This window comes from Rhopilema esculentum, chromosome 7, assembly GCF_057945365.1.
Source record: "Rhopilema esculentum isolate cy_ngs chromosome 7, ASM5794536v1, whole genome shotgun sequence".
Classification (NCBI taxonomy): domain Eukaryota; kingdom Metazoa; phylum Cnidaria; class Scyphozoa; order Rhizostomeae; family Rhizostomatidae; genus Rhopilema; species Rhopilema esculentum.
Genome location: NC_142821.1, coordinates 13,296,578 through 13,318,424, shown reverse-complemented (window position 1 = coordinate 13,318,424; position 21,847 = coordinate 13,296,578). Strand labels below are relative to the sequence as shown.

General features: G+C 36.9%; 1 protein-coding gene and 2 pseudogenes across 2 annotated transcripts; 2 read left to right on the top strand and 1 right to left on the bottom strand.

Moving 5' to 3' along the window:
* Positions 1 to 489: 489 nt before the first annotated feature.
* Positions 490 to 12,255, top strand: LOC135688184 (uncharacterized; annotated as a pseudogene). The gene is made up of 9 exons (XR_016143891.1): positions 490 to 820; positions 1,141 to 1,280; positions 1,485 to 1,640; positions 1,976 to 2,177; positions 2,637 to 3,122; positions 3,493 to 3,630; positions 3,857 to 5,417; positions 11,252 to 11,514; positions 12,087 to 12,255. The product of XR_016143891.1 is annotated as an uncharacterized LOC135688184 (transcript).
* Positions 12,256 to 18,239: 5,984 nt separating this feature from the next.
* LOC148960036 (uncharacterized) lies at positions 18,240 to 19,190 on the top strand (annotated as a pseudogene).
* An 816-nt stretch (positions 19,191 to 20,006) lies between these two features.
* LOC148960035 (uncharacterized) lies at positions 20,007 to 21,281 on the bottom strand. The gene is made up of 3 exons (XM_089109466.1): positions 21,041 to 21,281; positions 20,781 to 20,845; positions 20,007 to 20,672 (listed from the first exon to the last, which is right to left on the bottom strand). The coding sequence occupies exons 1-3, from the start codon at positions 21,279 to 21,281 to the stop codon at positions 20,007 to 20,009; spliced, it is 972 nt and encodes a 323-aa protein (XP_088965592.1).
* Between the last annotated feature and the right edge of the window lie 566 nt (positions 21,282 to 21,847).

Below are 21,847 nucleotides of genomic sequence, written 5' to 3'. Positions count from 1 at the left end.
CTATTTCAACAGGATTCTGGGTGAACAAAGAATACTCTCATCTTGGTGCTTGCCAAGATGGCATCATCATTGGGCTTCTGTCAATGTCGTTTTCAGAGTAAGAAATTTTCTTTGCTTTGGATTCTGAAAAAAAAGATTATTCAGCGCCTGCTGGTGCCCATTCACAGCAAACTAGATGCTCTCCAGACGTAAAAGGACATTGAAAGTTCCATGCAAATCTTCAGAGAAAAATTTGCACATGTGGAAGAGAAAGTTGAAAGGGTTCATGGCTGCTTCCATGAAAGAACTGTGGAGCAATGGGGACTTGCTATTTTGACATACATTGGCCGCGGTCAAAGTCCATACCAGTTTTCGGCCGAAAACCACGAAAACGCTTCGTACTCAAAAAGAGGGCGAATATCGAAATAACGAGTATTGTGACTACGTCATACATAATGGGCGGGAAAAAGATTACTTCAACTTTTTGGCGGGAAAATCATACGAACCAAAATGGCGGAGGGTATAGGCCCCCCTTTATTTTCTACTCTTCACCGGGTTATCTCTTCATACTTCAAGAACATTGAGAAGGTTGGGCAATACTACAAAGGTTATGTAGACGGGGAAGATAACTATAAAAACTTTCTCGATGATTTCTCTGCTGTAAGTTCAAATTCATTTTGCGTGCGAACTTCAGTAGAGAGAAAAAACTATCACAGTGAGGATCAGCTCAATAATGCTTCGCAAAATAGTAAGAAAGAGCAAGGGGATGAAGATCAGAGAAATGCAGCAGCGGAGGGAATAGGGGGAAAAGCACCGCAGAGAAGGCTAAATCGTACAGAAGGTAAGTTTTCAGATTTCAAAGTTCAAATCAGTACCCCCACCATACGGTTAATTGAAGGAATACATGTATTTTTATAAGAAACTGTGAATATTAAGAAAATGTTGCCTCTCTGCACCCCCCCCCCCCCCCCATGTGGTTATGGCTGGTATCGGCCGAGAGGACTTCAATTAATGATTGACGAAAGATGACATGCACATTTATGAAATCACAAATCACTGCAATGCCTGGAAAATATATCTACCTTTTTTAAAAACCCTTGATGTTTGATTGAAGCTGAATATGGAAGAAACCAGTTAATCGTATCCTGTCTTACATTTTAGGGGATCCAGTTTGGCAGAGCACGCGTGGACACAATCCGATAGAATTCTTTGGCAGTCCATTTAAAGTAGAATCTAATGTGCAGCTCGAATGTACTTACGGACAGAACAGACATGACAAAAACAAAGAAGATTCGCCAGAGGTTATTCTTTATTTTCAATTTGTATCATTGCCTCTTTTTTGTAACGACAGCGGTATTTTGACGCTTGTGCACAAAATATGCTTGGCAATCCAGAATTTTTTAATACCATCCATACAAATTAAATTTTTTCAAATATCTTGGAGATAAGGATACAAGAATCTTTAGTGTAAAATATTATGGGGGTTTTTATTTGTGAAATTTCAGGAGAGCATCAATAATCATCCAAGTTGGAAAAAACGACGAATGAGGCTGCAAGATTCGCGAAAACTTGGATGTCCTGCAAAGATCTTTGTGCGATCTAGAACAGTGTACCCAGATTATGACATATCTGATAAAGCCAAGACTGAAAGTCGCAGACATGTAAGAATACTTTAGATTTTTTAAATAATAATGTTAAAAGTAACAATGGAATATCGACAGTAGTTTTCGAAAGCACAACATAGCTCTTTTAAATTTTATTTGGAAAAGAATTACATACAGTAGATGCTGAAAATAATTACACAACCAAAAAAAATGTCAATGACAGAAAGCATATGCCGGAAAATATATTAAATTGCTGCCAAGCAGTTGTTTTCACTCCCAATCAATTTTCAAGGCAATAGAGCAGCTGGATTTTCCTTACCTCGGTAAAAGGTAAAGGTTTCCTCTAACAAAAATGTTCTTTTCAGCCATAAAGCATATTTCCTCTTTCGTAGTTTGACAGATTTACAAAGAAGGAGTGGTTGCAGAAGTTGAAGGAAAATATCGGAAATCCTGATCTTAAAATTTTTAAACGATATTACCTGTGTGTTCCGGACCAATGCACCCATACATCGCACGCTGTTGGTGTTTTTGCCGGGCTGGGCCAACCAATTAACCAGAAGGTGAAAGAACAAATTCACAAACTGACAAATTCAGGTAGAAAATTTTGCTGTCAAAACAAAACTAAAAAATAAGATTTGAAACTTGAAGAAATCCAATTTTACTCTGATTTAAAAGAAAATAGACTATGAAATCAAAAACGAATATAAAAAAAAAGTTAGCCTGCATACAGTCTCTCTTTTGTGAATAATTAAAAGGAAGAGAAAATAGAAACTCCGTGAGAAACTCTCTGCGAAAATTATGAATTCAGGACCATCTACTCACAAAACACAAACTCTTCAATCAATCGTAATAAGTGATGTTGAACTACGCGACAAGTTTGCCTAACGTCAAGACAAAGAAAAAAAGGTTGAGAATATATACGCGGAGTAACAAATTCCTTAATGATGTTTGCCTTTATCTTCAATACAATGTTTTTCGTCATTTATTTGATACCTCCATGTGAGATCTAGTGTAGAGAATATATGGCAAAAGAATATACCTATTCTCTTATAGGTGTATCCGATGTCCAGACAATGAGAGAGCTGCTGAAAGATTTTATCTTAAATGATATGTTTGCACACACCAGCAGAAAGCCAGATGTACTTAACACCGCATTCTTTCCAAGAGATAGGTGCATTGCAAACCACATGTATATAGCTGCCACGAAACAGAAACTTAGCTGTATGGACCAGGTAAAACGAAAGTTTTCCTTCCGAGCAAGTAAAATTTGTGATGGTGGAGAAGACAGGCTTCAAGAAGACTTGAACAGCCCCAATTGTGACAATTCAACGGAAATTAGCAAATTCAATCCGCACCAAATAAAATCCAGACAATTTGAACAAAAGCTACTCTACGTCCACCAAGAACCATGGCAGCAAGACCTGTTGAAAAACTACGGTAATAACATATGCTTGATGGATGCAACATACAAAACAACAAAATACGCGTTACCTTTCTTCTTTGTCATCGTAAATACAAATGCTGGGTACAAAGTTGCAGGTAAATTCAAATTCAAATTAACTAAATATAGGCTTGATTCCCAGCTCCGCAACACGCAGTTATAATTATGATCTTTTTCCCAAAGACCGGGATTTTGATGCCATGATGCCATTTGATGCCATTCCAAAAACATGCTCGTCGCATAGTGGGTATCAAGTACTTAAGTTTGTGCTCCCTTTTTGTTATTATGATACAGTAAAAACCCGAAAAATAGAAACGCATTTCTTAGAGACCTTGTGTTTTGCTAAAAGGTACCTCTATATAAGAAAATTATGTTAGAAAAATCTATTTCAAAAACCTTTTTTTGAAAAAAATAATTTTCATATTTCTGATTCTTTATAATAATTTAGATATCAAAATTTTGTTTCAGCGGAATTTATCACTCAAGAAGAAAATACAGAGTCGGTTGAAGAGGCATTGCTTGTTTTGAAGAATTGGAATCCAAGCTGGAAACCACAATTCTTCATGTGTGATTATTCCCAAATTGAAATAAACGCTATTGAGTCGGGTACGTAGATTTCTTTGATGATTTCAATGGCCTTCCTCGCGGGCCAAGGCAATGAGAGGTATTCTCATTTTTTTGTCCCGATACATTTAAGCACCGGAAGTATCTCAACTTCATCTTCAATTGTAAAGGTTTTATAGTAAAAATATAGAACACAAAACAGTGACACCATTATCAGTATAAGTATAAAAGATATAAGTAGCATTGATACTATTTTTTACATTTACAGTATTCTCAGAATGCGGAACAAAAGTACTGATATGTGCTTTTCACAGAGAGCAAGCCTGGGAACGTTGGACGAAACGAAAGGAGTCAACACTAAGTCATGAAGAAAGGAAAGAGTTACTGGGATACCTACGACAGTAGCCAACGCCCCAGCAAATGATGAAGAAAACACTAATCCTTTTCAACTTGCTGTTGATAACCTTAAATCTTTCCATGTTTGGAATTCGAAACCTAACGTTCGAGAGTACATCAACCAGTGGTGGTTGTCTTGCCCAGAACGCTGGGCACGCGCATTCAGAGAGAGCGATCTAGACAGAAATGTTAACACAAACAATGGAGCTGAGTCTCTAAACAAGCTTTTAAAATACAAGTTTCTCAAAAAATCTGAAGAAAAATCCCTATGTGCTATAATATCACTTGTAATCAACAAATTTCTACCACACTTATACAGAGAGTTCCTGACAGCAAATGTAAAATCAAGAGAGACAAATGGAATACGGTCTTACGGCTCATTTGTCCCCCCATTTCTTAAAGGGCGACCACGAAAATTTATTGAGCATTGTTTACCTCGAATAAAAAATGCTGAAACTGACTTTAACGGGAATAAGAACTTGCTGCGAACAGATATCGGAAATAAATTGTTCGAAGTCAAATCTTCAAATGATCAGAAGGTTTACTCCTGCGACTTGAAACTCCCTCGATGCGACTGTATGGATTGGCGCCGGAATAAGTTACCATGTAAGCACATGTTTTACGTCTTAAAATACGTTCCAGGTATTGATTGGGATACTTTGCCAGCTGCGTACTTACAACAAGACTTTCTGAAAGTTGATGATCGGCTTCTACATCGTGCATTGGCAGATTCTGCTTGTCTGGAGGATGCGACATTAGAAACTAAAATAAGGAAAAAAAACTTTGTAGAGAACGATACCGGGGTCGAAGTAAATATCGGGCACAATGTAGACAATGTAAATAAATACAAAGAGAGAGACTCCCTGGATGAATTTGAAAATTATGAATCATTTCAAATTTTGAAATCGCAATCGGCAAAAATCCTTCGTCGTAAATGTATTTCTTCTTTAGAAACATTAAAGAGCAAGATCTTCGAGTGTCATGAAAGAGTTACGCTGAAAAAAACGTTAGATACATTAAATGATATGGTGAAAAGAGTCGATAAAACTCTTCTTAAAGATCCGAGTCAAAGTATCCCGTTGACCTCATGCAAGTCGCAGGCCCTTATCCAAAACAGGACAGGAACAAAGGACAAAATTCTACCATTGAAAAGAAACAACTCTCGCAAGCGCAAACAAGCACACTGGAGGTCTCGAGGTCGCTGTGGTCAAGCAGCTAGTGCATTTCGCGAGTCAAAAAAGTTCAAGCTGTCCAGTGAAGATAAAGAAAAAGAAGTCGAAGTAAGCATCGTGACGGGAGATCTGGTCAAGTCAGAAAATGTAGCAAATTCAACGCCAGTACCCGAAGAATTTTATGAAAGTGGGCCTGCAAGCCGTCCTGGACAAAATGTTGCAAAGCCTACCTGCAGTGCAGACCGGTCAGCGATACCATTATAGGGAGGATCTATTGCAACAGGGAACAGAGTTGTCAAGCTCTCCAATACTTGCCCAGTTGATAATTGGCTCATGCTACTAGCAGTCGCAAATCTCGCACATTCAAACGCATATCGTGCAGCTTGGAGCATGGCATACAATGATGAAATAGCTAAAGTCTTTAGATTCGTGCCGCTGTGCCAGTATCTTGAAGCTAAGTTGCACATTGCCAAAATGAATGGATTAGAACCAGTCAACAACACAATAAACATGTATCGTAATGAACAGGAGTTGTTTATTCGTTATCTCTCATTCGCCTTTGAGCATTCGATTAGATCCACTTGCTCTAGTCCAGCATGCCCCCAAGGTGTATTGAATAAAACATTCAAGCTTTTCCCTCGTTTGCCTGGATCAACGCAGTATTTAGCAGATGATGTTACATCTTTTGTCAATGAATGGCTTTTGAACGGTTCCTTGTCACGCTGTGGACGAAAAATGCAAGGAGAGTCATTTCCAATCGACCTCACATTTCCAAGTGAGCAGCTCAACACAGAAACCGGAAAAAAGTAGGTTTTCAAAAATTGATCAAACTAATTAAGGATTAAAGAGACGATCAAAATGATACCTAGGGGATGAAAATAACAAGTTGTCTTTGACTTTTCTTCTATATTTGTATCTAGCTAAGCTTGTAGAAGCGTACTTCTAGTATAATACCAAGTGAAGCTTATAGAAGCATTGTGCTGGTCCTTTTAGATTTGTAGTCAAGCTTGTTACAACTGAGCCATCCCTAATGAACTTTAGTGGTTAAAATGTTTTGATTCAGGGCCTTGAGACCTGTGTAAGAAACATATATAATTGCTTTCTATTGACTTGTGATATTATTCCCCTTAACTATCATTTGGCTATAGAACTATTAACATAATCTAAACACAAGATATACAAGTGTCAATCAAACTGTTTGAATGTCGTGACTCAGACATCATAGAGGGTTAAAAGGCTTGCAAAAGAAGTTGGATTTCTCTACATTTGAAAGAGATTCCCTGTTAAGTTGATAAAAAGCAGATTTGATTTCGATCATGCAGCTCATGGGAAGAATAAATACAAACTCCTACACTTTATGAAGTTGCAAGGTGAAAGAGAATTGTTGATAATATCAAAATTTATAATATTGATATACAGGTCAGTATCAATTTTATTTTGAATAAAACATTTTCAACTTATTAACAGTGATTTATTTCTCTTCAAGTGAAATAAAATTTTACTGCAATGGTCAAAGGTCATTTGAAGCAAAGAAATTCATCAAGTGTGAAATTCCCCCCTTGTTGCTAGTACAAGTTGACCTCCCTAGCAAGAATGGCAATCTACCATTTGAAAATATCCCAATGTGTATCAGACTATTGAATAGACAAAGGTTTGTTTTGAAAAAATTGTATCACGTTTTATGTCATTTTTGATGGTTTCTCAAACCGTCAAGGTGTTCTCAAGAAGACACCTTATAATTTCAGAACAGAGTAGCGAACGTTAGTCAGGTGAATTTTAAAATGAATTTGAACATGTCCAATATTAAAAACAATATTTGCCAAAATGATTGTGCGTATATTTTAGGAGCAGTGGACATGCAAACAGGGGCTATTTTTGCTGACTTGCTTGTCAGGAAATGTGCAATTACAGTCTTTTCTTTATTCATCTTATTTCAATTGAGTCACAAATGAAATTGCCCTTTCTAATGAATGATAAACATAACAGTACAAACCAGGGGGCATTGTGCCCCAGAGTTAACTTTGAACAATGAACTTTTTCATGGAGAGGCCTTTCAATACCTTTTATTCTGACTACCTTTTAGGTATCATCTGGTTGGAGCTACATTGTGGAGTGCATCCATGTCATATTATACTGCATTAATAAGGTATAAGGAATCATGGGCCTTTTATGATGGCTTCAACAAAAACCTGAAAGAGAAAATAACAAATCCAGCAACATCACAAGTGCCCTCATTTTGTCTGTATGCTCTTTCAATATGAGAGCAATGTCTTGTTCTATTCTTAACGTTACGATCCTCTAGACAGCCTGAAGATCAATAAAACTGTTTAGTAAATGCCCAAAGCTGAAAGCAAACATTATTTTCAGTATAGCTGTATATTCTCATAGACCACATGTTGTCAACTGCCCTGGGAAGGGGAAACAATTCATTGTAAATTCACAGGGGTGAGAAATATCTTTGACCAAGTACCCTGAGGTGTCTTTGGGATGGCCTCGGTAGGAATGAAATATGGACTTATACCATAACGGCTAAAAACAAAACAGTGAGTAACTATTTTATCGATAGAATTGTATCAAAATAATTGGTTGTACCATCTTTGTTATTTAAACTGCTAGACAAGAATCCATTACATCTACATCTATCTACCTATGGTATGAGTCTCTGAAATGCATGTTACAAATCTAATTTGATATCTAGCCTGTCCCCTAGCTGATTGGTCCTTGATTCCATTGGTTGCATTATGAAAAGAGTTTTTATCAAATTCAAATAGGCCATTTCAAATATCAGATTCCATCGTAGAGGAGAATTTAGCAACTGAAATGGATTCAGGAAAAGAGGAGGGTGAATGATAAATATCTCAAGGCTTTATCTCACTATAAAGAATTATTTTCTTTCTTCAGCCAATCAGGTAAGGCAACGATTGCCATTATAAGCCTCTATGTCATTGAAATTTGTTAATAATTGTCCAAACTCTACATAAAGTAACAGTATATCAAATTTCAGGTCCAATCAGGCAATTTTATCTCAATGAAGCAACAATATTCCAGCAAGACCCATACTAAGTCCCTTAAATAAAACATTTAGCCTCCGCCATGTGTACTAAATATCTTAAATGCACTAAATGCCCATGTATACTAAATATTTTAAATGCACTAAATGCCCATGTATACTAAATATTTTCTTGCATTCTAGTAAAATTTTATAGTCGTTATACACATACTTACAGCAGAACATTTTGTGCTTCAAATTTTACAGCATTCCAGTTGTAATATTCAGAAATCTTTGAATTCATTGCCAATCTCGGTGAGTTTCTATCTCAGGCTTGTCAGTGCTCAGGTTGCTTTTGGCCTCATTTGTGGGCTAAAGCTGTTTTGAGTCCTTGTCAAAAATAAAATTGGATGCAATATAAAACAGCAAATAAATTTCAATCTATTCTAAAAGCAGTTTAAAAGCAAGTTGAAAACTCCCATTGTCAGACCTTGGGGTCACAATGGAGCATGAATGGAGTGTATCACTATCACCGATGTGATCTTGCAGCTAAATCAAATAAAAAACTGGCAATCCATACTATATTCATTTCACTCAATTCATTCTGATTCGATAAAAGTATTTACAAGTAAAAAACTATTACTAATACAAAAAATCAGATCCCGAACTTACAGCGGACAGGAAAATCCGCCATTTCTGAATACTGTGCTGTCGATGCAAATCCCGACCCGAAGATCATCGGTGCTCGGTAAGCAATGTATGTCAATGTATGTCAAAATAGCAAGTCCCGGAGCAATGGGCTTTGCAATATTTAGTCGAAGAACCAGCAGTATCCCTTCCTGAAGATGCAATTTAGCAAGATCCAGAAAGAAGAAAGGTAACCAAAGCAAGAAAGGTAACCGAAGCCAAAGTACAGGTGATCTTCGGTATATTTGCCTGGTTGAATAATGCCTGGTTTAATCAAACAGATGCCTAGTTTAATCAAACAGAAAGTAAGGCAAGCTTTCCATCAGTGTCAACTTAACCCAAGAAAATCAAAGCTTTTATAATACAGTGACAGCAGTTGGAGAAAGAAATTGTAATAAAATAGTGTTTTCATTTGTTGAAATAAACTGACCTGTTGGCATCAAGGAATTAGTGGATATGTTATCCTAGGCCAGCCATTTTTATACTCCGGCCCACAGCACCTGTTTTATCCGGCTCGCCCAAGCGCTTCATCAAAAAGAAATATTTTTGGCTTACACTTTGAAAATTCTGAATTCGATTTAGTTTTTCTTACTGCTTTTATTGAATTCAATTGATCGGCGATAAAATCACCATGACCTCACCCCTTCTCCACTTTCTGAGATCCCAGGCCCAAGGCCAGACTTAGCGTATGAAGCAGCATGTGTGGACTAGGGCACTGGCTAATGCCTTATTGCCAAACTGTGTTTTATTTGTTTTTTTCTCTCCATCATATTTTGGTTTCGTTCATTTGCAAAAAATTTGATTATTCGCTGTAATGCTAAGATAATTCTATTACTTTGGAAGCCCCTTTCTTTTCATGTCAACATTGAAATAAATAAAACTATGGAACCATTAGCTTTTCTCCCATCAAATTCTATTCTAGATGCAGTTACTGGCCATTCCTAGATTGCAATAATTTTAAATTTTTGTTAGCGCCAACCATGGTGACGGGTTTTTATAATACAAACACAATCATTAAGTTTTGATCCTACTGTTAAAAATGTTTCACCGTGCCTGGATGAGACTTCAAATGCATTAAGTCGACATAACAAATATTAAAGCTATAACCTAAAAATAGCACAACTGTCTTGATTCAACCTGGTAAAAGAAACGCATGCGGCAATCTTTTGTGTAATCTTTTTTTTGGCTTTATACACTCTGTTACAGTTTGAAGCTTTTAGTCCCCCTCCCCTAGAAAGTTGTCCCCGTCCTTGGGCGTCTAAATCTGTCTGGTACATTGAGCCAATTCCTCTTACATCAAGCCAGCATCATGTTCCTAAATGTTATCGCCCTCCTTTTCTCTCCTCTCATCTGCCTTTCCCAAACTTATTTCATGTGGTCAAAACAAGTGCACTACATAAATTTTATGAATGTAGAATATAGAACTTATGACTTTGTACAACTTTTTGACACAAGCTATGTAAAAGTCGAAAACTTAGTGGCCCTTGGAGAAAATCCACATGTTTTTCTGGCACTGCACTCAAAACAATTAAGAACCCTTGTCCTAAGGCAATTCGGACATGTTACTAAAGTTTTGAGTGCTTTTTATCATATTTTTGCGAGCAGCCAGGGAAAGGCATTTTGATTCATTTTGTGTTTTCTTGCCTTGTTTTCATTGGGGAAATGGTTTCTGAACACAGACTTCACAGAATTTTAAGTATTTTGATGAGTACCTTTTTTCTATTCTGGCATCTTTTCACGCTATTTTTCGGTTTAAAAAAGTTAACTTCCTGAAATTAAAAAATTTAAAAATAGGCCAACTTTCTATTTCAATCATGTTTACCAGCTAAAGCGGTTATTGATAATTTTACTCGAAGCTCTTTTCATACAGTTCATTCATGCACCATGATAAATGAGAATCAATAATTTCTGAATTGAGCACAAATCATGAGGAAGCCGACACAAAGTTAATTGCCCCTCTAAAGTCAGCCAATTTGCAGAATGTGGAATCTGTCATGATACAATGTTGCTCTGGAGATATTGACATCCTCGTGTTACTGTTGGGTCACAACATTGGCAATATCGGAATTTATGTGGACAATGGAACTGGAAAAGAACGAAAGATTTTAGAAATTTCTTGATCAAATTCATCAACAGAGGAAAAAAGAGGACTTTTACTACGTATCAGCCTTTTTTAGGAAAGGAAAAGTAGCCTTTTGGAGAATTTTGCAGAAAAGAAGAGAATTCCTTTACGTATTTTGCAATTTAGGAACAACGCTTGCAGTAGGTCAAAATCTTTTGGAAGGATTAGAGAAATTCGTTTGCTGTTTGTATGGTTATTCAACACTGAATGATGTCAGTGCAGTTTGACAGTCAATTTTCTGGCAAAAATTTAACAAAAGTTAGCTGATTGTTTACCTGTCTTCTTCCCCCTTGCAAGGCAAACTTGATATTTAATATGATGTGTTCCAACTATCTGGCCTTTCTCTATCGGAATGCTTACATGTTAATCATCTCACACAATGACCCGGTAAACCACGGCTGGGACAATGAGGGTAGAGTCGCGGGGAGCAACGAAAATTATCCTGGGAATGTATGTGAGCTCCTCATACCAAAAGATGAAGACAATGACACGTACAAATATGAAATCGATGGTGATGAATTCGAAGAGAATCCTGATGAGGATATCGAAGACATCTCGCAGTGAATAGTTGAAACTATTGAATTTTTCGAGTTTAGTGTTGACACCTGTTTTGTTTTATGTATTTATCTTTTGTTGAGATACAAAACTCTACCAATTTTCTCTCTCAATAGAAATTGTTTGGTTCTTGTCTTCTGAGATTACTTTCATTCAGTCTTTTTATGAATCCTCTGCACGTAGTGAAGATGTAAGTCATTAAAACACAAATGATGAAATCCAGGTTTTATTTTCAAATAGAGCCTGAACATGCATCTAACATCGATTTTCAGAATCAGTGCCCTAGAGTTGTATTTAATAAGCATATTTAACAAATTTCCCAGACGGATGACACCAACCTAGCTCTTTTCTGGTCTACCCTCCCCTAGAATGCAAGCATGAGAAAAGCATTTGGGGAAAAAGTTAATATAACGTTTTTAGAATGTTCAGGCTTGTCCATATCTATTGAGAAAATGAACTTGTCTCCCAGAACGTGTTGCCCAAGAAGTAGCAGGTACTTGATTTTCAACTGGCTGGGCCCTTGTTGAAGTATGATTGGATGGGGATGATATATTCCTGGCAGTTGAATGTTGGTTATCTGCATAGGTCTAAGCAACTTTCAGACAATCTATGCTTATTGTTTGTTGTTTTTCCATGACATCTACAAGGAAATGTTTGTCAGAGCGCTTGAGAACCTTGAAAGGACCATCATATGGAGGTTGAAGCGGCTTTCTTACAGCATCATAGGGAACAAAGACGTGGATTAACTGGGATGTGCGTGTAAGCTTCTTGAGAACAGGGAAGAGGAGTTGGTTTTAGTTGTGCATATAACTTTGTAAACAATCAACAAAAACAGAGGGATCAAGGGCTGTTGCATCAAATGTGGCAGATATGAATTAACCTGGAAGACGAAGTGTAGAACCATATCATCATCATTACATTTACATTTAACAACCCTTTTGGGTCATACAAATGTCTGCCTAGTCAACTACAACATTAAAATTTACTGAGGTGATTTCGACATAGGTTGTAAAAGGTATCCGAATACTGTCTGGCAGGCTATTCCGTACAGAAACGATTGAATAAAAAAATGAAAATCTACAAGCATCAACCCTTCCGAATTAAGGCATGATCTTACAATTTGCAGGGGAAAAGAAAATGTTAGGGTCCAAAGCAACCTGATTTGTAAACATTTTATGAATTATGTATTCCAACATATTACAGTTTGAATAGTAATCTACGTGATTCATGTGAGTCCTATTCAGTTGTTGCAATACATCTGTCACGCTAGATCTCTGACGGTACTCTCCCATAACAAAATTACCTCTGTTTCTTTGGATCTTTTCGATTTGTTGTTTCAGTTCATTAGTATGCGGTGACCACACTTTGCATGCGTATTCAAGGCGGCGTGGACTTCTAGAAAAGTTTATCCGAGTCAAACCAAGAGATCTATTTGCCTTTCCTACTATTTGATCAACAGTCTTATTCCAGCGTAAATCTTTGCTAATATAAATGCCTACACATTTATAAGATTCAATTTTTTCAATAGGTTCCTCAGAGAAGTGGTATTCATTTTGAATGGTTCTCCTTTTTAGCGTAATTGTCATAGAATAGCATTTGCTTACATTAAATTCCATTTTCCAACGATGGCTCCATGCACAAAGCTTGTTTAAATCGTTTTGCAATGTTACCACGTCATCTAGTGTTTCGATCCTTCTATAATTCTTCTATAGAGCACAGTCGTCAGCAAAAAGACTTATGTCAGAAGAAACGTTGTTAACAATGTCATTTATGAATATTAAGTTTAAGAGAAGTCTTTGACTGTACATGTTAGAATTCAGAATCATGCTGTGGTGCTGCGTACATTGTGACAAAGTCAAGGGTTAAGAATATTGAGTAAGGAATTGAGCTCACTGCGAGAAAGAGCATCAGCAACCACATTCTGATGGCCTTTTCCATGTCGTATACCAGAGGAAAATTGAGAGTTAAAATCAAGAAGGCAAATTTCATGTGGCGAATACCGATCACATGAGAAAGACAGTGCACGGAGCAGTGGTTTGTGTCTGTCCTCACATGAAATGTGCGTCCTTTCAAAAAATACCAAAATTGCTTGATAGTCAAGTAGACTGAAAGTAATTCTCGTCCAAATGTGCTGTACTTTGTTTCTGCTAGTTGCAGGTGCTTTGAAAAGAAAGAATAGATTGCCAGGCATTATTGAAGAATTGCTGCAGCATTGCTCCTACAGCCACATTTTGAAGGATCAACAACTACACTGCATGGTGCTACTGGTGATGGGTGAACAAGAAGAGTAGCCTGGGAAAGTGCTGTTCTAATCTCTGAGAATGAAGATAAAGAATCCACAGTTAGATGTGACGCTTCCTTGATAGACTTGGCAGAGAGAAGATCAGTGAGAGGCTGTACTAATTGAGCACAGCAAGGCACAAATCGACATTAGAAGTTGATTAATCCCAGGAACTCACAAAGCTTTTTGAGCGAAGTTGGATGAGGAAAATCGTTGATTGCTTTAACTCTTGTGGAAAGTGGTGAGTTTTCTTGTGTAGAAACATGATGTCCTAGGAAATCGATATGAGATTTGCCAAAAGTGAATTTGGTAGGGTGAATGACAATACCATGATCGGAAAGACGAGAGAATAAAATCTCAAGAGGTAACAAATGTTTTGCTTCAGAATTACTTGCGATAAGTAAATCATCAATGTAAGCAAAAGGAAATCCAAGACACGAAGTACTTGATGTATGAATCACTGGAAGGTCTGTGCTGCATTATGCAATCCAAACGGCATGGGGATGAACTCAAATAGCCCAAAGGGAGTTGTTATAGCAGTCTTAGGAATGTCACTAGGCTTGACTGGCATTTGGTGATATGCATGTACAAGATCAATTTTTGTAGAAAATGGTTTTTCCGTGCAGTATCAGGGGTTGCCAGCATAGGATAGGGTGAGCTGTCGGCAGGCTAAATACCTTGAATGGTCAAATTTTGTTGTTCTGTCAATGAGTTTCCGATTTCTAACATCCACCACTTTAAGGCCAAAATGAGCAAGGAAGTCAGCGCCAAGAATTGAAAACAGTATTTCAGCAATGATAAAAATCAACCTGTACATGCGGCAAGGTCTGAGGTCCATCGTTAAAGCCTTTTTTAGGAAAGTACGAATTGGCACCTTATTTCCAGCCTGTAAAGAAATGTTTTGAGAAATTTGTTTGTCAGCAGAAGAAGGAGGTAAGTCAGCAGAAGAAGAAGAAGGACGTCAGCAGAAGAAGAAGGAGGCACTTACATAAGCACCTGTATCTAGCAAGAAGCATGTACCAGTGGTACAGTCTGCGATATAAAGCCCTTAGTTGCTGATGGCTCCTCTAGCTAGCAAAAACTGCAACCCATTCTTTTTTTAAAATTAAATGCCTCAAAGCCTTTATTCCTTCATGATTTATAGCCCTGTAGTAGCATTTAGAGGCTTCACCATTAAAATTTTGGCTTCATCATTCAACGTTTTAAGGCCTTGTTGATTGAAGGCCTCAATCTTGCCATATAGTCTTAGGAACTGCAGAACATGACATCCCTAAAGGCATACATTTATGGTGTGACATCAACAGTTGGGTAAAGCTCTAGAAAATCTACTGTCCATTCTGTTATTTCTCTCTCCAACTCTGTTATACTTATACTAATCTTGGAAATCAGGCATCAGCTTTAACACCTGTTATCCAGGAGACTGAAAAGGAATCAACAAGCGTAGACCTTGCTGTCGCTGAAGTCAAACGAGAATTATAAGAGTTAAAAGAGAAATCTATTGCACTAGAGACAGAAAACAAACAACTTAGCAGCGACAATATTGACTTGCATAAGCAAGTAACTGACATGGAAATTTCGATGAAGGACAAGATTTCAAGAAAAGCTAACTTTGTTGCTCATGTTCTAAGCCAAGATGATTCCTGCAATTATTACACAGGTCTCCCAACATTGAAAGTTTTTAATGCTGTTTTAGAGTTCTTGGATGCTGGGTCTGAAGGGGGGAATATAACATTGTACAATTACCAGGATGGAAAGGGAGATACAAGAGGCAGAAATGTTAGGATGTCCTCTTCACTCAATGTTAGGATTTATCGTTTCGGGAGCCAAGAGTAGAAGGTTCATTTCCGGTTTGAAGAAGTGCAGCGTTGAAGCCGTGAATGAAGAGAAGTTTTGTTTCGGTTTTTCAGTTCAGTTTCAGTGATGGCAAATGCTAACGATTTTGATGACATTTTTAATTTTGACGATAAAGATATTCTAGAGGTAAGAAAAATTCGCTCTACGACCGCGACAACTCCTATGTTAGCAGAAGAGTTCCTTAACTTAGGCCTTAAGCTTGAAAATAATGTTTTTCGGCGTACTCTTTAACAAATATGATGAAATTGAATGCAATAAATATTTCCCTTTGCGCTAAAAGTTCTTCATTCATGTTATCCCCTGTGGTCAGTGATGAAAGTTTTAGGAAGCCTACGGCGAAAGTTAAAGCAAATACACTGTTTATAAGTAAGTAAGTCCCCACTTAGAAGAAATAGACATAAAAGAAACTGCAGCCTGCTCCTTTTTAAGAAACTAGGCAGCCTGATTTTTTTCCAATTATTGGAAAATGGGACGAAATCTAAGTTCAACTATATACAGTATTTTATACTTAAACAATGCATCTTCATTTTTCTGGTGTCCTTGTTTACTATGGAGCGCTATCCTTGAAGATGATTTTTGACAAGAAAGCTTTATGTAAAAAGGAGTTTCTTAATGAACATATAAGAATTCAACAAGCCTCATTTAAAAATATTTTCTTAAATGAAAGAAACTAAACAACCTGATATGAAAATATGCGTTTCCTTAGGCTGGGACTTACTCTACTTTGTTTTCTCTTGGAAATCGCCAGTTGTACATGCTTTTTCATGCATCTCTTTATATAATAGGAGCTTTGTTGTATAAGATGGTGACAACCCAGGTATTAACTCAAGAACTAAAAAGCCTAAAGGGAAAAAAGAGAATGAAAAAAAGAAAATATAAAAATCACAGAAAATTAACCTGTTCATCGACTCAAACATGTTGAATTCAATTATTAGAGATGCAATAATTATGATGCAGAGAGATCCTATGCTAGATCACCTTCTATGAACAAAAAATAAAACTCCTTCAGCAATCTCTTCCAAACCTTGACTTCCTTATTCCAAAGTTGCAAAAAACTATTGAAAAATTTGGCAAGGGAAGTGTTGCAGTGGCAAGAGAAACCATGTGGAGAGAATTCCATAGTATTGGCTCTGACCAGGAAATCCCTTCAGTCAAGTCTTGAAGGTCCTCTTGGATTCGAGCCAGGGTTTTCATTGTACATACAGACCAATTTTCATTGTCTTCACAAACAATTCTGAATTGCTCTTGATGAAGAATCTGTGCCGTAAATCAAAATTTCAGATGACAAGAAAGATGTAAATGCATATGTAGGAGGAGCAATATTATCCAAGTTAGAAAAGAGATTCTTTAAGCTTTTGAAAACCAGTACCTCTGAGAAAGTGAGCTCAATTGATAAGGATTTACTTATCATAGATTCCTTTAAAGCAGAAGATGGCGAGGAAAAGCAAATGAAAATTATCAGTGCCTTGAGCAAAGGTGGATTGACACAAGCAAAAAGTGGATTCTGTGAAATTTTACTTGTTGCAGAGAACATCTTTCAAACACATGTGTCGAAAATTGAAAAAACAATAAACGCTACTTACATCTTAGAAGACTGTCTTCAAAACAGTGAAATTGAAAGGAAATTTTTGAATTTGATTCCCCAACAATGCAGCTTCGAAGATGCATTGTTTGTACGTAAAGCTGTGCTTCCATTATACATAAAGATACGGTGTCACAGCTATGCAAACAACACAATTGATAAATACAGAAGAGCGGTCGATAAATCTTCAAAACAGAAGGGGATATGAACAGAGCTAAAGACTAAAAAAGACAATGATAGAGACTAAAATTTTTAAAATGTGATTACAGTGAGTCAGTCATAGTTTTTTAAAAAGTTTCTAAGAAATCAGCATATGGTAAGAATCTACCAAACAAATATTTTCTTAACTGAACAAGAATTTAATTTTTTTCTTGAACTCTGTGATATATTCAAATAGTCATTGCATCATGGGTCAAACAGGTGCACCAATTTAAAACTTCTGACTGAGTATATCCTGTTTCAGGTTTCAAATTTTAATCTTGCAAAAATGTGAAATTTGGCAAAAAAAGGTGCAATGCAAATCAAGGTAACTATAAGATACATATTAAAAAGATACATTTTAAGCAATATTAGTGGCCACTCTCCATCCAAAAATATTGCACTGTAGGTCTCTAATAGAAAATTATGATACAAAAATTATGCTCACATTAAATTGTTGTTTTTCCAAATTGATGTTTCTCTACATCTACATCTAAATTGTTGTTTCTCTACATCTACAACAAAGCTTAGAGCTATATAATTTCAAGCAGGATTGCAAACTTTTTAAATCTCATTACGTTGCATACCAGTGAAGGAAAGAAGATATCATAATTCTTTGCGCATAAAAGCCATGCTTATCCACTGTTCCTTTCTGAATATGGAAAACTAAGAAAAGCTCAACATGAATCACTCGCAGCAGTAGCTGCAAAAAGAACTAGGTCGTGCTGTTATTGTACAGGTGAAATATTGCAAAGTTGTCTACAAAGCTTGAATCCTTAAAATTGAAAAAGGATGATGTCAAAGGGCCACAGAGAATGTCAGCAGCTTTTCTAAAATCTAATGAACAGATCAAATTTTATACTGGCATCCAGTCACTTGTCATCTTTAATGCTATTTTTGCATTATTACGCTCATACCTACCAAATTTGGTGCTGTGGAGGGGATCAAAGACTGTCATTTCTACAAAAGCAAGGCCAACTGGTAACAAAGGTTTGATGTCTCAAAAGCTATGTGGCAAAGACCAGTTTTTGCTTGTTATGATGCAGCTACGGCTTGGGTTGCTACTCAATGATCCTGCGTATAGATTTCAAATATCCCCATCTACCTGCTCAAGAATATTTTCCACATGGATCAGGTTTTTGAGCAGAATTCTAGGAGATGCATTGATAGTGTGGCTCGAAAAAGACATCATAACAACAAATTTGCCAGATGTTTTCAAAGAGCCCTATAGTAAAACCAGATGCATCATTGACTGCACTGAGATAGCAATTGAAAGACCAAAGTCAGTCAGTGATCATGCAGGAACTTGGTCAGATTACAAAAAGAGGAACACTATCAAATTCCTTATTGGTATTGCTCCATCTGGCTTTATAACTTTCATTTCTAAGTGTTTCGGGGGTAGGACCACTGATCGGTACATATGTCAGAACAGTGGATTCTACTCCCTACTTGAATACAATGATGTAATAATGGATGTAATAGATCGCGGGTTTCAGATATAAGAGGATCTCCTCCATTTTTACTGCACACTTTTTGTCCCACCTGGAGCAAGAGTCAAGTCTCAGATGACAGCTGAAGAGTGCAAAAAGACAAAGGCAATTGCAAATTTACGGATCCACGTAGAGCGTGCAATTAATCGCATAAAAACATTTAGACTTTTGAAGGGTACATTGCCCCTCACTCTTCTTTCATTTGCTGATGATATTGTAAAGACTTGTGCAGCAATTTGCAACATACAACCACCTCTGATCAAGCCAAGACAGTGAAAAAGTTTATTTATTTACCAATAATAATTATTTCATCATCATTACATTTACATTTAACAACCCTTTTTGGTCATACAAATGTCTGCCCAGTCAACTACAACATTAAAATTTACCGAGTAAAATTAAAATTTCTTAAGCTTCCTGCCAAAAAAGGAAGCTTCCCTCCTTATCATCAAGCTCTGGATAACCCCCTAGCAGCAGCCCTCCCTTTTGTTTTATCAAATTATGAAAAAAACAGCCAATTGATTGAAACCTCTTTACAATGTTTATGTGTTTGAGCACCTTGATGAAGTGACATATTTTTTATTTTAGTCCTTTTTTACCTAGTTGATTCTTCTCTTAAAGAAGCCCAAGTTTTAGAAGTTGATTTTTGAGAACATTGAACCTAGAACATTCTAATTTCAATTCATTATTTATCTAAAATTAAAGCTGTCCTCAGTCACAGTCACAGGCTTGATTTTCTTTAACATTTTGATAAGCCCATAATTTTTCAAACTGAGCATTGTTCCCAACCATTGTAGAATCTTGTATTTCTGTTGAGTGTTTACTTTTTCAACATGTGAAGTCAAAATAGATTAGGGTAAAATTATTTCTTCAATATCATTGTAACATTTTTCATTTAAAAATGTAGTACTAGCACAACATGAAACTGACTTTTCAATAACATAATACTGACGCAAAGACAATTTTGTTTCATCCTTTTTGATTTTTTCTTAAAGAATTCGTAACATTAAAGCTCCTGCAAGTTTACATTGGAACTAAATGAAGAATAAAAATGCAAAGAAGCAAAAAGTCAATTGATAAAAGCAGTGAATTTTATGACAGCTTGGTTGAAAACATATGTGGGATATAAAAATTTGTGTAAAATTCATTTAATAAATCCTTTGCACTGTCCCAAAATTCTTTGTCAAAGTTTACTTTCTCTGTGAATGTGCCATGACTGGTCCAGACAAAAAAGGAGCATTGTATGGATTTTGTAGCAGCCATCTGAACTTGGCACTGGGTGAAGTATTTGTGCTTTCTTCTCAAACAAAGCGTGTTGGACCCAGAATCAGTTGCTAAATATGGCAGCTTTGCATCAGGATTGCTAGGGGAAGTATGGGCCATGGAAAAGAGGCATTTGACTTCCAGACATGACTTCCCACAACAGTCACAGTAAACAATCCTGTCAGGACTACCACCAATGAATGGTAGTTCTTTGGAAAGGAACAAACCACACTCCTTTAGTGTTGCACTTTTGTGCTCCCTGGTAAAACTCTCAAAAAACTTTGCTGTAGCATCTTCTTCCATAGCAAGGCCATACTTTAGTGCTGGCAGTCTGGCATTTACCAGCTTTTCTCCCGAAACTCTTGCAAAAACTGAACTAAAGTCTTCTTCTCCTTTACTTTTATGAGTTGACATCCTTGTCTTGACATTATGGGCTTTTGATGCAGTAATCAGGTGTCTCCTCACCGAAAACCAAAAGTCATTACTACTTTGGCCCTAAGTTGCCTTTTCAATTTCAGAAATTTTGACTGATAAACTGGATAAGCTGTTGATAAATTCCTCTGGGGTTAATAAATTAACTGACCCTTTATCTTCCGTATTCACTGTTATTTCTTTCCGCTCAGCTGTGAAAATGATTGAGTCATTTTCATTGCAAACAGACTTGAGGGCTGATAAAATGTCATTAAGGTTTAATGATCCCTGAATATTGACAGTGGGGTCGTATTTCCTTTTTGGTGATGAATAAAACCTTTTTTTACATTTACCTCTTCTTCCAAAATCCCCTCGAACAAGCTTGAGGTCTGTTACTTTCAAAGGCTGCACATCTTTGTTGTTTGGTAGCCATTCAGAAGGATTTCATGTGCATGTAGGGTTTGACAAGCCCATCCTTACTGCTGCCTCAATCCTAAAGAGTGCAGCAGCTACGTGGTTGCATGTTTGGGAAATCCCTGTCATGCATGAACAATGAGCAGCCATAATGTGCCCAGTAGTTTTCATTAAACACACCCACAATTTGTAAGGTACCTCAGATATTCTCTGCGAAGGTCTGCAAATTGTTCGAAGCAAACATAGAGAGCTCTTGGGCGAGATTATGCAGCCACCCATCCTGGTAGTAACTGTACCCTTTAGAGGTCTTGTAATCACAGAGATCGTTGCTTGCTAACTCATTCGGATGAAAGGCCAAAAAATTGAAAATGTCAGGGTATAATGTATGTGGCCAAAGTTTAACTCCTTTGCTTTCAGAAATCCAACCTTCGGTGAGCTTGAAAGGATCCGGTATTTCCTCTATTCCAACTTCATCCGATATAAATACATTAAGTTTTGCAGTGTACTGCTTAGCAAGTTCTATTTCGACTTCCTCGGCTGTTAGCTCCATAGGAACGTTTTACTGCATCGCTACGAATGCTCTGGCAACGAGTTCTTCTTTCCTTCCACTTACTTTTAATCCACGGAGCCGCAGGAATGCCTTCAGCTCTTCCACTTTCATACCAGAGAGCAACTGAAAATCAATCGTTTACAGTGCTGTAAGTTTTTTGAAATTACAGGAGCTTTTAAAAAAGCTTTTTCGAAGATTACAGACTAGGTCAAGACAAGTGAAACGTTGAGAAAAATAATCGATAACTTTCGAAAAGCACAGATCCTGTAGTACTGTTTACTGTTTACATTGCTAT